This window comes from Haliotis rufescens, unplaced genomic scaffold, assembly GCF_023055435.1.
Source record: "Haliotis rufescens isolate VD_foot unplaced genomic scaffold, xgHalRufe1.0.p SCAF_1, whole genome shotgun sequence".
In the NCBI taxonomy this organism is placed as follows: domain Eukaryota; kingdom Metazoa; phylum Mollusca; class Gastropoda; order Lepetellida; family Haliotidae; genus Haliotis; species Haliotis rufescens.
Window position 1 is genome coordinate 28,887,564 of NW_025963779.1, and position 15,141 is coordinate 28,902,704.

The window sequence follows — 15,141 nt, forward strand, 5'->3', positions numbered from 1 at the left end:
ATATTGACAAGGGTTGTCCATGTCAAGCGTATCTGACACTGACAGCAATGAATCACGGTGTCCACAGTCAGCTGAAGTACAACAACAAAACAGAAATTGCCTGTCAGTGACAGTTGCAGATTTATCATCCCCGTCCTAGTTTTTTTTGTGCTTTTCATTAAAGGGTGATAAAACCGAGCACAAAGCTAAATAGAGGGAAATGGGGAATTCCGTGAGTGCTGACAAGAGAAAATGATATAATAGAGCCAGGGTTGTAGATATGCGTGCAATCAACGAGACATTCACACACAGCAGTAACTTAACGCTGCTTTTAAATTTCACTTCCGGTGTTGAATTTTATCTTTGATGCTTTTTGTATCTTTTTGAAAATTTGAAGATTTCTGGTTATTTCAACACATAAACATGGCCCCCTATAATGTATTCCACGTGCTGACGGAGTTTTTGTGCTTGGGTAGATACCATCTGTCATGCCTGTGAGAGAAGAGGGGCCGACAGAAGGGGCACCGCGACCCTGGTGTGTCCTAACCTACCCCCATCCCCGTTCATCCCACCCTGACCATCAGCCTAGTGCTTCTTCCCACCCAACTGACTCCATAATGTTGCTTCCTACCCTGACCCCACTCCCAATGCTTCCCACCCTGACTCCCAACATAGTGCTTCCCACATCCACCCCTACAATAGTGCTTCCCACACCATCGCCTACCCTAGTGCTTCCCACCTCGACCCCCCCTAGTGCTTCCCACACCCACCGCAGTGCTTCCCATCCCACCCTACCCCATCCTCAATCCCAGTGCATCCCACCCCATCCTATATCCTGCTGATTCCCATCCCCCATCCTCAATCCTGCTGCATCCCACCCCATCCTCAATCCCAGTGCATCCCACCCCATCCTTTATCCTGCTGCATCCCATCCCATCCTCAATCCCAGTGCATCCCACCCCATCCTCAATCCTGCTGCATCCCACCCCATCCTCAATCCTGCTGCTACCACCCCATCCTCAATCCTGTTGCTTCCCAACCCATCCTCAATCCTGCTGCATCCCACCCCATCCTCAATCCTGCTGCTACCACCCCATCCTCAATCCTGCTGCATCCCACCCCATCCTCAATCCTGCTGATTCCCACCCCATCCTCAATCCTGCTGCATCCCACCCCATCCTCAATCCTGCTGCATCCCACCCCATCCTCAATCCTGCTGCTTCCCACCCCATCCTCAATCCCAGTGTATCCCACCCCATCCTCAATCCTGCTGCTTCCCACCCCATCCTCAATCCTGCTGCATCCCACCCCATCCTCAATCATGCTGCTTCCCACCCCATCCTCAATCCCAGTGCATCCCACCCCATCCTCAATCCTGCTGCTTCCCACCCCATCCTCAATCATGATGCTTCCCACCCCATCCTCAATCCCAGTGTATCCCATCCCATTCTCAATCCCAGTGCATCCCACCCCATCCTCAATCCTGCTGCTTCCCACCCCATCCTCAATCATGCTGCTTCCCAACCCATCCTCAATCCCAGTGCATCCCATCCCATTCTCAATCCCAGTGCTTCCCACCCCATCCTCAATCCTGCTGCTTCCCACCCCATCCTCAATCCTGCTGCTTCCCACCCCATCCTCAATCCCAGTGCATCCCACCCCATTTTCAATCCCAGTGCATCCCACCCAATTCTCAATCATGCTGCTTCCCACCCCATCCTCTATCCCAGTGCATCCCAACCCATCCTCAATCCTGCTGCTTCCCACCCCATCCTCAATCCCAGTGCATCCCACCCCATTCTCAATCCCAGTGCACCCCACCCCATTCTCAATCATGCTGCTTCCCACCCCATCCTCTATCCCAGTGCATCCCAACCCATCCTCAATCCTGGTGCTTCTCACCCCATCCTCAATCCTGCTGCTTCCCACCCCATTCTCAATCCCAGTGCATCCCACCCCATTCTCAATCATGCTGCTTCCCACCCCATCCTCTATCCCAGTGCATCCCAACCCATCCTCAATCCTGGTGCTTCTCACCCCATCCTCAATCATGCTGCTTCCCACCCCATCCTCTATCCCAGTGCATCCCAACCAATCCTCAATCCCAGTGCTTCCCACCCCATCCTCAAACCTTGTAATTCTATTCCCAACCAACATCCTGGTGTTTCACATCCTGACCATGACCCCCACCACAGTGCTTCCAAACCCTACTCTGGTGTTTCCACCCTGACCCCCACCCTAGTGCTTCCCACTCTGAACCCCATCCTTTCCAATCCTACCAAACAGTGGTGCATCCCATCCTTGTGCTAACCCATCCCATCCCTATCATAGTGCACCCAATCCTACCACCCCTGCCCCCATGCATCCCACACTACCCACACCCTTGTGTTCCCACCCTACCCCTACCGTGATGCATCCTGGCCTAACCACACCCCTCAAATCCCGCCCCTGTGACATTTCCATGAACAGTTCTTGAACTGCTCATGAAAAGTTCATGGGCAGTTTGCGAAAGTTACAATTTACACACAGGCACATGCACAGGCACATGCACAGGCACACGCACGCGCACGCACGCACCAGGATATATATACATGGATACAAAATTCATAATTTGTAGAATTTGTTGAGTATGCAAACATTTCGACCTTCATTTTACTTATGAATTTTTCATGAACTACTGAACTTATTTTTGCACATGATTTGTTCTTCATATTTGTCATGAACTTTTCATGAACTACTGTGTCTAATATTCGTCTAATATTCATCTGTTCTTCAAGTGTTCTTGAACAAGTCCATGAACTTGCAATATGGACATTTAATGAACAGTTCATGATGTTCATGAAGAACTCACTTTCAGAGGGGCCCCCTAATGATTAAATACCTAAACATAAATGATAAAACTCCATACAATCTTTAAGCTCCATCAGACAGTACAGTGTAGCAGATAGAACATCAAACACCACTGCACCTGCTGTACTGGTTTAACAGAGTTGTTTGTTCTTTCCAAACTATACTACTCAAAAAAAGTTAAAGAACACACATTTCTTTCATATGACTATAGCTAATCTGTCATGGCATGATAGATTAACTATTGCAACATGAAAGAACATGTTCTTATTAATAGCATCTACACTTGAGCTCAATTCAGCAGTCAAAGAGTAACGGTCAAATTTATAATTAGTTAACTGCCAACGAGGGACAAAACACAATTTGACATGCCAAACGCCAATTAAGTTTTAAATGAGCCAAACTAGAGCAACTAAATCAATTCCACACAATCAGTCCTCTGAGTGTTGCCCCCTTTGGTCAAGGGAGTGACACAGTAGTCTTATGGGTGAAGTGTTTGTTCAGTATGCCAAGGATCCCGGTTTGATTCTGTACAATGTATTCAGACCATTTTATCATCCTGTCTCTCACCCCCAAACTCACAAAAGCATAGCTCACACAAAATAGAAATAAACAAAACTGTAAATGTTTTTGTACAAATACACATTCACAAGTTAACTTTAAATGACATTTTAGGTATATATTTGAAATACCTACCCTTAGCATATCTCAATGTCATCAAGGGCAAAGTCGTTTTTCATCTTAAGTTTCTCACTCATTTGTAATTACATAACACAAATAAAAGCAATGGGAATGCGCAAACGTCGGGACAAAAACTAAATCTAGTTTTTGCTTGTACTCATGTTTGTTTCAATCTGTAAACAGTGTTTGAGCAAAGTGATACCTTGCCATGCAGTTAAAAGTCTTGTTAACAATAAAGCCTCAGTTTTTCATTTGTCTCCAGATTGCAAATTAAGAAGGAAAAAGTTCAGAAGGATAGCAGTGACAAACATCAATGGCTGCTAGAACAGGCACAAGTGGAGGAAATCCCAGTCGAAATCCTCAACAGAGCATTCCAACAGTTGCACATTTCAACAAAGATATATCAATTAGCCAGTCAGAGTACAACATCATCAATCGGCGATCTACACATGGCTGGCCGAATCTTTGAAGCAATCTTGAATTTCTAACAGCAAATGTTGAGAAATGAATACTCTGCTAACGAATTGAAAGAGAGTAGTGAGAGTGGCAGCATTGTGATCAAGCTCATCCTGCGAAGTGTACGCCACTGAAATCTACGCTACTGAAACGAACATCGAAATGTACGTCAACGAAACCTACGCTGGTGAAATGTACAAGAAATGGATGCCATGAAATGTACATGCCCTAGCTGCCACTTTACCAGCAGCATCTGGCAATGGAAGAAACCAGATCAACTTGTTTATCTCGCACTACAAATGTATCTCCCACATCACACTACATCTCTACTTTGTTTTCTGTCTTGTCTTCTAAACATTAACACACACGTCAAGCTGCGAATACTAGTCTACTACAACATCAACATTAAAAGACGACCCAAACTTTCTTTTGTCATGCCGATGGTATCAAGACCCTACATATGTTGACTTAAAGAAGCATCAGTAATGGTGTCCTCTTTCACTCGTCTCACCATCTGCTGGTTTACATTCCAAATCCAGGTCAAATCTAATGATTAGTTTTTGGTTCATCAACCTGTTTTATTATCAGATTTCCACTTTTTTCCATTATTATATATTAAACAAAAAAGGTATGGGGTCATAACATTTTGGGGGAATCTTTTTTGTTGTGAAGACTAAGCACACAAACTTCATCAAAATATCCCCAACAATATTCATGATCCCATACTTGTTTTGTTCAGTATACATGCTTTTGTTGTCTCTGCGGCGAAGTGCTGAGCTTACTGCAGTGATATAGTTTCTCACTATGAATACAGTGTCATGTCAGTTGTAGTGAGTGAGTGTGTGTGTGTAGTTTTACACACTTGTCATCTAAAGTACAGCATAAGCCATCTGTGAACATTTAAGTTGCATCAGACTAGTGCTTGTTCAGTTCGCAATACACTTACTTCACGATACACCTACTTCACAACACTTAGTTCACAATACACTTAGTTCACGATACACTTAGTTCACAATACACTTAGTTCATCATACACTTAGTTCATCATACACCTACTTCACGATACACCTACTTCACGACACACCTAATTCTCGATGCACCTACTTCACGACACACCTAATTCTCGATGCACCTACTTCACGTCACACCTTATTCACGACACACCTAATTCTCGATGCACCTACTTCACGACACACCTAATTCTCGATGCACCTACTTCACGACACACCTAATTCAAGACACACCTAATTCTCGATGCACCTACTTCACGACACACCTAATTCTCGATGCACCTACTTCACGTCACACCTTATTCACGACACACCTAATTCTCGATGCACCTACTTCACGACACACCTAATTCTCGATGCACCTACTTCACGACACACCTAATTCTTGATGCACCTACTTCACGACACACCTAATTCTCGATGCACCTACTTCACGTCACACCTTATTCACGACACACCTAATTCTCGATGCACCTACTTCACGACACACCTAATTCTCGATGCACCTACTTCACGACACACCTAATTCACGACACACCTAATTCTCGATGCACCCACTTCACGACACACCTAATTCTCGATGCATCTACTTCACGACACACCTAATTCTCGATGCACCTACTTTACGACACACCTAATTCTCGATGCACCCACTTCACGACACACCTAATTCTCGATGCACCTACTTCACGACACACCTAATTCTCGATGCACCTACTTCATGACACACCTAATTGTCGATGCACCTACTTTACGACACACTTAATTCTCGATGCACCATCCTCACAACACACCTAATTCTCGAGGCACCCGTTTCTCAAGGCACCTCCTACTTGATTCACAATATGTTGTAGCAACTGATAGCTGAGTCCTCTGATCGGTCTGTCTGACAGACCCTGATACAAATATTTCAAATACAGCCCATGCAAGTCTATAATGTTTGGCAAGTCTCAATTACTGCAGTATCTGAAAATGAAGAGAGTCTCTGGGCTCCTTCTTATATAGTCTATCCCCTGAGGGATCACAACTTCTGTGCAGAGTTGTGTCTCTAAGGCAGGCCACAATATTATGGTCATGGTTTCAGTCACCCTGAAGTCAAACTTCCACCACTTCATTCATATTTCTATTACTTGTTATGCTGCAAACTCATCCAAACAACCCAAAGCGTTCAATGTGTTTCCATCAACATGATCGAGTTGGGTGTTGGATCATGCACCAATGTTAGAATTAGGGTTGGGACGAGTCCAAATTTACTGCCGGGTACCCGACCCCCTATTACCCAACTCTACCCGGGTACCCACTGTAAGTCTCAAGGTACAAAATGTTCAATTGGGAATTGTTTTACTGGAGCCCTGGCAAAAAGTGTTTAGATATGGTATAAAACGATCTGATCATGCATACATTAAAGTTGACTGAAGCTTTGTCTTTACTCAAACATATAAAAGTCAGAAGGAATGTGTGCATGGTCCGAAAGAAATGCAAACATTAACGACTTGTACTAGTGTAACCACGGAATTTTATTTTTACTCAGGACCCACCCGACCCGAGGACCCGAGCTACCCGTCCCAGCCCTAGTTAAGCATCCTTCCAGCTGCCACTTCAGGAACACCAACAATGGGCTTTACATACTGTTACCACCTAGGGATTCAAACCAGGTCTTTGGTGTGATGAGCAAGCACTTTCTCCACTGGACTATCCTGGTGTCCCCATCATGATAATGACCAACCCATGAGCCAATACCAAGACGTAACATACACAGCTGAATAATGGCAGCAATCGTCTCTTCACAAGCTAAAAAAAATAACCTAAAACACACCATTCCAGGAATGAAAATAGTCTTAACCTCACAAGAAATATTTTGAGTACGAGTACGGCCAATAAACTTTGTGTCTACTTCTAATTCAGAAAACACCAAGTTTATTTTGATATCCAACAAATTACATTGGTTGATGTAAAATGACTAGCAGTGTATTAACTTTGTGAGTGTAGGTATTGGTTGAGGCTGAAATGTACACTGCCAGATGGCATTCTTCTTCTGAGGGCTGTCAGTCAAGGCTGAAAGTGACAAGCCTGCAGACACTGGAGAGAAGGTCTCCCTCCCTAATCTACAGATAGGGCCCATGCTTTGTTGTTGCATCTTTTTATTATCAAGATTGTATTTCTGATCCAACATCTGTTGGACCGACTTTCTCACCAGTGTGTCACAGCACTGTAGAGAAGGCAATGTTCAACATGGCCAGGTACTGACGGAGTACTCTAAACATTCAAAAACAACTAGTCTGCTGAGTCTGTCCAGGAATAAATACCATATCAGCATTTATCACATTTAATTCTTAAAATTCATTTTTCTTAAATTGAAATATATCTATAGATCAGTAACCACTGTGATTCATCGAACATTACAATCCTCAGCTCTTGTAATTACAAGCTGCATTGTATAGTACATTTCTCTTATTGTCACAACACTTGGCTTTTCAAATAGTATTGATGTCATTGAATTACTATCTGTCACCCTTTCAGTCGAAAACAGCAGTAACATCAAAACTCCTTGCAAGGCTAGTTGTCTTCTCATTCTACCTGCTGGGATACTAACTTCTCTCGGTTTGACACACCTGTATCACAAGAGACTGTGCGTGTGAGCTATGATGGTAATAATGACATCACAGATGGGTCCAAGGCAAAAAAGGCCTGAGACAAGGAGAGTCAGATTCGAAGGAAAACATTCATCCTGAGAAGACAACAGTCTCACATTACTGAGGATCTCTTTTGTGAAATAAGAACAGTTTGGTCTTGATTAGGTTCTTTCTCAGGTTAAAAACTCTGATGTGAAAGTAACTTATATTGAGGAGGTTTTGTGTGATGAGGCAACACAAGCTTTGACCTTGATGAGAGGAAAAAAATCTGATCTGGACTGGGAGCTTCACAAGAAAACAGCAATCTGATCTGGAATGGGAACTCCATGGGAATACAACAATCTCATCTTGATTCAGAACTCTACAAGAAGACAACAATCTGATATGGACTTGGAACTTCATGAGAAGACAACAATCTGACCTCGACTGGGAACTTCACAAGAAGACAACAATCTGATCTGTACGGGGAACACCACGAGAAGGCAACAATCTGATCTGGATTGGGAGCTTCACAAGACAACAATATGATCTGGACTGAGAGGTTCACGAGAAGACAATCTGATCTGGATTGAAAGGTTCATGAGAAAAGAACAATCTGATCTGAATCTGTAGGTTTACGAGAAGATGATCTGATCTGGATTGGGAGCTTCATGTGAAAACAACAATCTGATATGGTCTGGGAGCTTCACACGAAAGAGACAATAATCAGATCTGGATTGGGAGGTTCTCGAGAAGACGACCATCTGATTTGTACTGGGAACACCACAAGAAGGCAACAATCTCATCTGGATTGGGAGGTTCACGAGAAGACAACAATCTGATCTTGATTGGGACTTCATGTGAAGACAACAATCTGATCTGAATTGGGAGGTTCACGAGAAGACAACAATCAGATCTGGATTGGGAGCTTTATGATAAGACAACAATCTGATCTGAATTTGGAACTCCACAAGAAGACAATCTGATATGGACTTGGAGCTTCACGAGTAGAGACAACAATCTGATCTGGATTGGGATCTCCACGAGAAGACAACAATCTGATCTGGACTGGGATCTCCATGAGAAGACAACAATCTGACCTGGTCTGGCATCTCCACGACAAGACAACAATCTGATATGGATTTGGAACTCCACAAGAAGACAATCTGATATGGATTGGGAGCTTCACGAGAAGACAACAATCTGATCTGGGTTAGGAGCTTCACGAGAAGACAACAATCTGATCTGGATTGGGATCAGCACGGGAAGACAACAATCTGATCTGGACTAAGAGGTTCACGAGAAGACAATCTGATCTGGATTGGGAGGTTCATGAGAAAAGAACAATCTGATCTGGATTGGGAACTGTTTTTGTTCTTGAGAAAATATTTTTCAGATATTTCACTGATCTCACCTGTGGGGTAATACAGACAGTGATGTAACAGACTCACCTGTCCAGAGACGCAGACAGGAGGCGCTGGTACTTGCTGCAGAAGGCGAGTGCTGTGACTGTCTTGTGGTGGTTGGTGAGTGTGGCCAGGAGCCTCCCTCCAGCCAGGGCATCCCACACCTTGATGACATTACCACCTACAACACAGCAAAACAGTGCTCATACTTGCGTCTGTAAGTTGTTGCGGGAATATATCACAAATCATAAGGTTGTGCCATTTCTTAATTTCCTACTTATTATTTCTAATCGAAAAAGAAACCAAGTAACCATCACAAGCTAATTTCTTGACTTGAAACATGATTAATGATTTTCAGCAAACAGGGGACATGACATTTCATGTCTCAAACTTTCATGTCTCCTGTTTAGTTAAGCTTCTATCTCAGCCAATTCTGATAATTGTGAGTCGGAGTCGAACTCAGTCTTTAGGCTTTTTCAAAAACACCTTGTGTCATCTCTGATTTTCAGTGATACATTCATAACATTTTCACCGTTATTTTGCCTTTCACACCCAATGGTATATGTTTCAGATGACAATCAGCATTGGTTATTCTCTAATGTTAACTTTTATCGGCATGCGTTGCCTAAGTTAACATGTATACAGACTCCAATTTCTTGGATAATTAAATGGGACAGGAACTTATTTTCCTTGTGTAAAATGCATACTTGCTTACCGCTACAGCCAGGCATAATTGGGTACAAACAAAACAAAAACACATTTTTCCCATACACAATCACAATATGAAAGCAGTAATTCATACATTTTAACTACATTTTTTGTAATGTGAAAACACACGGAAAACATTTATCATATCACAGCCTTGGCTTTAAGTTTTATGACCTAATGTTATGAAAACTATACTGACAAAATTGTATAGAATCACCCATCTTTGACTACATGCCCTCTTATGGGAATCACAGATTCCTATCTAACATACTCAACAACATGTCTGGGTGATAAAAAAAAACACTTTCAAACTTCAAAACTGGAGAAGCATTATCCTGACAAACTATGGTCTATTGAAATCTTAACCTACACTATTGATATTTTTACACCAATTTCAAGTTCGGGATGCGTATCCAAGGTATGCATACTATTGTACTTGTGATGCGTGGTGGTGTATTTTTGGCAAACAGTCAAACAAAAGGAAGCTCATTTGTACATTCAAAGAATTACTCCTGGCAAAAAGTGTGAAATGAAAACATTAAATCTGCAACCTAGTCTACAAAACAGCTGATATCCACATCAAGAAGGTTGTAGATTACACACGCCATGAGTATGATAGATGGCGGAGATTTCAATCAATATTAGGTAACATTCATTCCCATACTTCTGAGACAAGACAGGATTCAGGTCTTCACCTACTTCGAAAGAAAACTCAACACGTGTGCAAAATGTGAAATAAATCCACGCTTATTTCACAGTACAAAGTTGTTCATTACTTGTTAATTTCAGTCAAGAGGAAGTACTTGTCTGGTAGTGCTTTCCTAACAGCAACTTGTGAAAATGTCTTATGTCTAATTATTGAAGTAAAAAAACATCATTATGATACTGAATAGTTTGGTACTATTTCAATTTAGAAAAATGACATATGGATCCAATAATGATGTATTTCGGTTTGTGGATCATTGCCAAGAGTTGCTTTCGCAAATCTCCAAGAGTCGCTTGATGACGACTTGATGAGATCTATAAATATATTACTTATAACAGTACCAGGAACATGAAATTGGCACCATTTCATACTCAAGCTGACGAATTTATAGCAATAAATCATGAAGTGGAATTTCCAATATGGCTGCCATATGTCTATCCCTTCCTCATACCTTGTTTAACTGAGAGTAAGGTTACAGCTCTGGGCACTGCCTAGCATATAAAAACACCTCACTCACCCATGTCATGGAAGTTGGGAAAATTTGATGCAACATGATTGTTTGTTTGTTAAGTAACGCCGCACTCAGCAATATTCCAGCTGTATGACGGGTCTGTAAATAATCGAGTCTGGACCCGACAATCCAGCGATTGATATCATGAACATCAATCCACGCAATTGGGATCGATGACATGTATCAACAAGTCAGCAAGCCTGACCACCCGATCCCGTAAGTTGCCTCTCCTGACAAGCATAGTCACCTTTTACGACAAGCATGGGTTGCTGAAGACCTATTCCATCCCGGATCTTCACGGGTCTTGATGCAACATGTAAGAATATCGGCTTGTATGTTTTCGTGTTCTCTGGGCAACTCAAGCTGCTGTGCTTCAAAGCTAACTGGTTACATGAGGATTGTTTGGCATTATCAATGAACAATTGCTGACATTAGAAACTGAGGGAAGTGCTTAACATTGCAAGATGTTATCTCTCTACTAAAAATATTACTCAAAAGGTGTTCTTTCATATTACTATAGTTAATCAGTTGTGCAATGAGTAGAATATAAGCAAATTCAGGAACAATAATGTTTTCCTAAAGAATAGAGTTTCATCTATATATGGGAAACATTAATAATGGTATTTGTAAACAAAAAGGTTTAAATTGTGAGTTTTGTGCGTCTAGCAGAATGAACAGTGACATTCAGATAAAAAATATGTTTTAAATAAAAAAAAAATCAGAAAAAGTTGCTCTTCATACAGAAGAGACAATCTTCATCAGACTTTCAGTCATATGACTCATCAACATGAGGTACATGAGCAATCACAGCAGGACAAACTCTTCCGTAAGGATTTGAACACTGTCTTTATGTGCAACAAACAAGAGCACTCACCAGAGGACCACTCACCCTCAACTCAGTTGTTCTGGAGTGTATCTACTGGACAAAGTGACCAAGTTTCACAATGAGTGAATAAGTGAGTTGGCTTTAACGCCGTTTATAACAGTATTCCAGTTATACCATGACATGTCAGCTTGACGTGAAGGGAAAGCCCTTGAAAATGAGTGAGTGTGTGAGTTGGGTATAACACAGCTTTTAACAGTATTCCAGTTACATCCTGACATGTCAGCCTGACATGGAGGGAAAGATCTTGAAAATGAGTGAGTGAGTGAGTTAAACAATATTCCAGTTATATAATGGCTTGTCAGCTTGACGTGGAGGGAAAGCCCTTGACAATGAGTGAGTGAGTGAGTTAAACAATATTCCAGTTATATAATGGCTTGTCAGCTTGACGTGGAGGGAAAGCCCTTGACAATGAGTGAGTGAGTGAGTTAAACAATATTCCAGTTATATAATGGCTTGTCAGCTTGATGTTGAGGGAAAGCCCTTGACAATGAGTGAGTGTGTGAGTTGGGTATAACACAGCTTTTAACAGTATTCCAGTTACATCCTGACATGTCAGCCTGACATGGAGGGAAAGCCCTTGAAAATGAGTGAGTGAGTGAGTTAAACAATATTCCAGTTATATAATGGCTTGTCAGCTTGACGTGGAGGGAAAGCCCTTGTCAATGAGTGAGTGAGTGAGTTAAACAATATTCCAGTTATATAATGGCTTGTCAGCTTGATGTGGAGGGAAAGCCCTTGTCAATAAGTGAGTGAGTGAGTTAAACAATATTCCAGTTATATAACGGCTTGTCAGCCTGACATGGAGGGAAAGCCCTTGACAATGAGTGAGTGAGTGAGTTAAACAATATTCCAGTTATATAACGGCATGTCAGCCTGACGTGGAGGGAAAGATCTTGAAAATAAGTGAGTGAGTGAGTTAAACAATATTCCAGTTATATAATGGCTTGTCAGCTTGACGTGGAGGGAAAGCCCTTGACAATGAGTGAGTGAGTGAGTTAAACAATATTCCAGTTATATAACGGCGTGTCAGCCTGACATGGAGGGAAAGCCCTTGACAATGAGTGAGTGAGTGAGTTAAACAATATTCCAGTTATATAATGGCTTGTCAGCTTGACGTGGAGGGAAAGACCTTTACAATGAGTGAGTGAGTGAGTTAAACAGTATTCCAGTTATATAATGGCATGTCAGCTTGACGTGGAAGGAAAGCCCTTGTCAATGAGTGAGTGAGTGAGTTAAACAATATTCCAGTTATATAATGGCGTGTCAGCCTGACATGGAGGGAAAACCCTTGTCATTGAGTGAGTGAGTGAGTTGGGTATAACACAGCTTTTAACAGTATTCCAGTTACATCCTGACATGTCAGCCTGACATGGAGGGAAAGCCCTTGAAAATGAGTGAGTGAGTGAGTTAAACAATATTCCAGTTATATAATGGCTTGTCAGCTTGACGTGGCGGGAAAGCCCTTGACAATGAGTGAGTGAGTGAGTTAAACAATATTCCAGTTATATAATGGCTTGTCAGCTTGATGTGGAGGGAAAGCCCTTGACAATGAGTGAGTGAGTGAGTTAAACAATATTCCAGTTATATAATGGCGTGTCAGCCTGACATGGAGGGAAAGCCCTTGTCATTGAGTGAGTGAGTGAGTTAAACAGTATTCCAGTTATATAATGGCGTGTCAGCTTGACGTGGAGGGAAAGCCCTTGTCAATGAGTGAGTGAGTGAGTTAAACAGTATTCCAGTTATATAATGGCGTGTCAGCTTGACGTGGAGGGAAAGCCCTTGTCAATGAGTGAGTGAGTGAGTTAAACAGTATTCCAGTTATATAATGGCGTGTCAGCTTGATGTGGAGGGAAATCTCCACTAGTTGTATGATTACATGCACTGATGACAAAACCACATGCTCAGGGGAAACTCGATCTACTAAAACATAACAAATTCATATAATGGTAAGAATTTCAATTTTTTGGCACTGCTTCCTTTTTTACAACATCACAATCATCACAAGCATGTGTAGCAGAAGCTATTCTAACGCAAAGACAAACAGCATATGAAAACATGTTGATTGAGAAATCAAATTCATAAAATACACAAAGTGGATGTTATGTGACCATAAACAGCTGTACCAGTTGGGGAGGGGAAACAGTTGGGGTGGGTGGTAACAATAGGAATGGGTGGGGGGTGGGGGGTGGGGAGGCAAGGCAAGGGGGTGCAGCTCACCATGGCCACACCGCCACTGCTTCTTGAAATGAGAAGTTTGCTCCAGAATGAGGTGAGGTAGGGATATGAGAAAGTAATTTTTGGCAGATTAATGGAACCTCATGTTGGAATGTAGGTTTAACTGAAGAGATGCCAGTGCCCATCCACCACCATTCTTTAATGACAGAGAGATGTTATTGTAGAGTATCCATTTCCATCTGATGCCACTGTTTCCCCGCCTGATTGAAATGAAAGATGGAAGTGCTAAATTCAGATGGGTAAATGCTTTCCAACCTCACCCAGCCGTTTTTTGCCCTCAGAAAACATGATTTATAAAGTTATTTGGTATTATTGTCTCGCCCTCTATCATCGCAAACAGGCCCCATCTGGGGCTAAAGGATTGCCATTTATTTCCCAGCATATTGCCAAACACGGGTGATTAAATGGACGGATTCCAACTCTGACAAATAGTACAGAGGTCTGAAATTCAAAGCAGATGCTGACTACATCCCAGATCATGAAATAAATTCTCATCATGGCAAAAGAAGAACACAAATTTTGAAGTTTGTTGCGACTTCCTCGAGTGACGACAGCTGAGCCTGGGGGATTGATTGATCATCGAAATCTATCTGGTCATTCCGAGATCATCAACATTTATTTCCTTCACATTGCGATTTCTCCAGAATCCGACAGTCTGATTTCCCCATTATGTTCTTTTAATGTACGGCAAAAAAAAGCAGCTGCCTGTATCTAAATATTTAATCTAAATAGCATATTGTACGGTGGTTTAGATTTCACTGAGTCTACACCATCACCCCTCTACTGAGATCTCTGGCTTGCTCTCTGATAGGGCCTTTCTTTCCTAGCTCACCTTCAAACAGCTGTAAAAAAATTTCCTTTTGATCAGGAGGCTCATTTTGAGGAATCCCTCAATCTCTCACTAATGAGGCATCTCGTGCTAGTCACTGCACAACTCACAAAAACACAGCCCCACATTGGCGCGGCGACGCTGGTTACCTATGCTCAGGTAAAACACAAACTGTTGTCCACTGATTCCATTACCAGGAAGTGATGGTGCTGCAGATGCCGACACATTTGTGTACACATGCACCACTGGTTAGGGGACAGGTTCCTCGCAGGTCT

General features: G+C 42.3%; 1 protein-coding gene across 1 annotated transcript in view; it reads right to left on the bottom strand.

Annotated features, from left to right (window-relative positions):
* LOC124149505 (U3 small nucleolar RNA-associated protein 15 homolog) overlaps nt 1-15,141 on the bottom strand; it is a 119,581-nt gene that overhangs the window by 27,903 nt on the left and 76,537 nt on the right. The window contains exon 7 of the mRNA XM_048394290.1: nt 9,037-9,172. Coding sequence (XP_048250247.1) covers nt 9,037-9,172 — 136 coding nt within the window. The remainder of the gene's footprint in view (nt 1-9,036; nt 9,173-15,141) is intronic.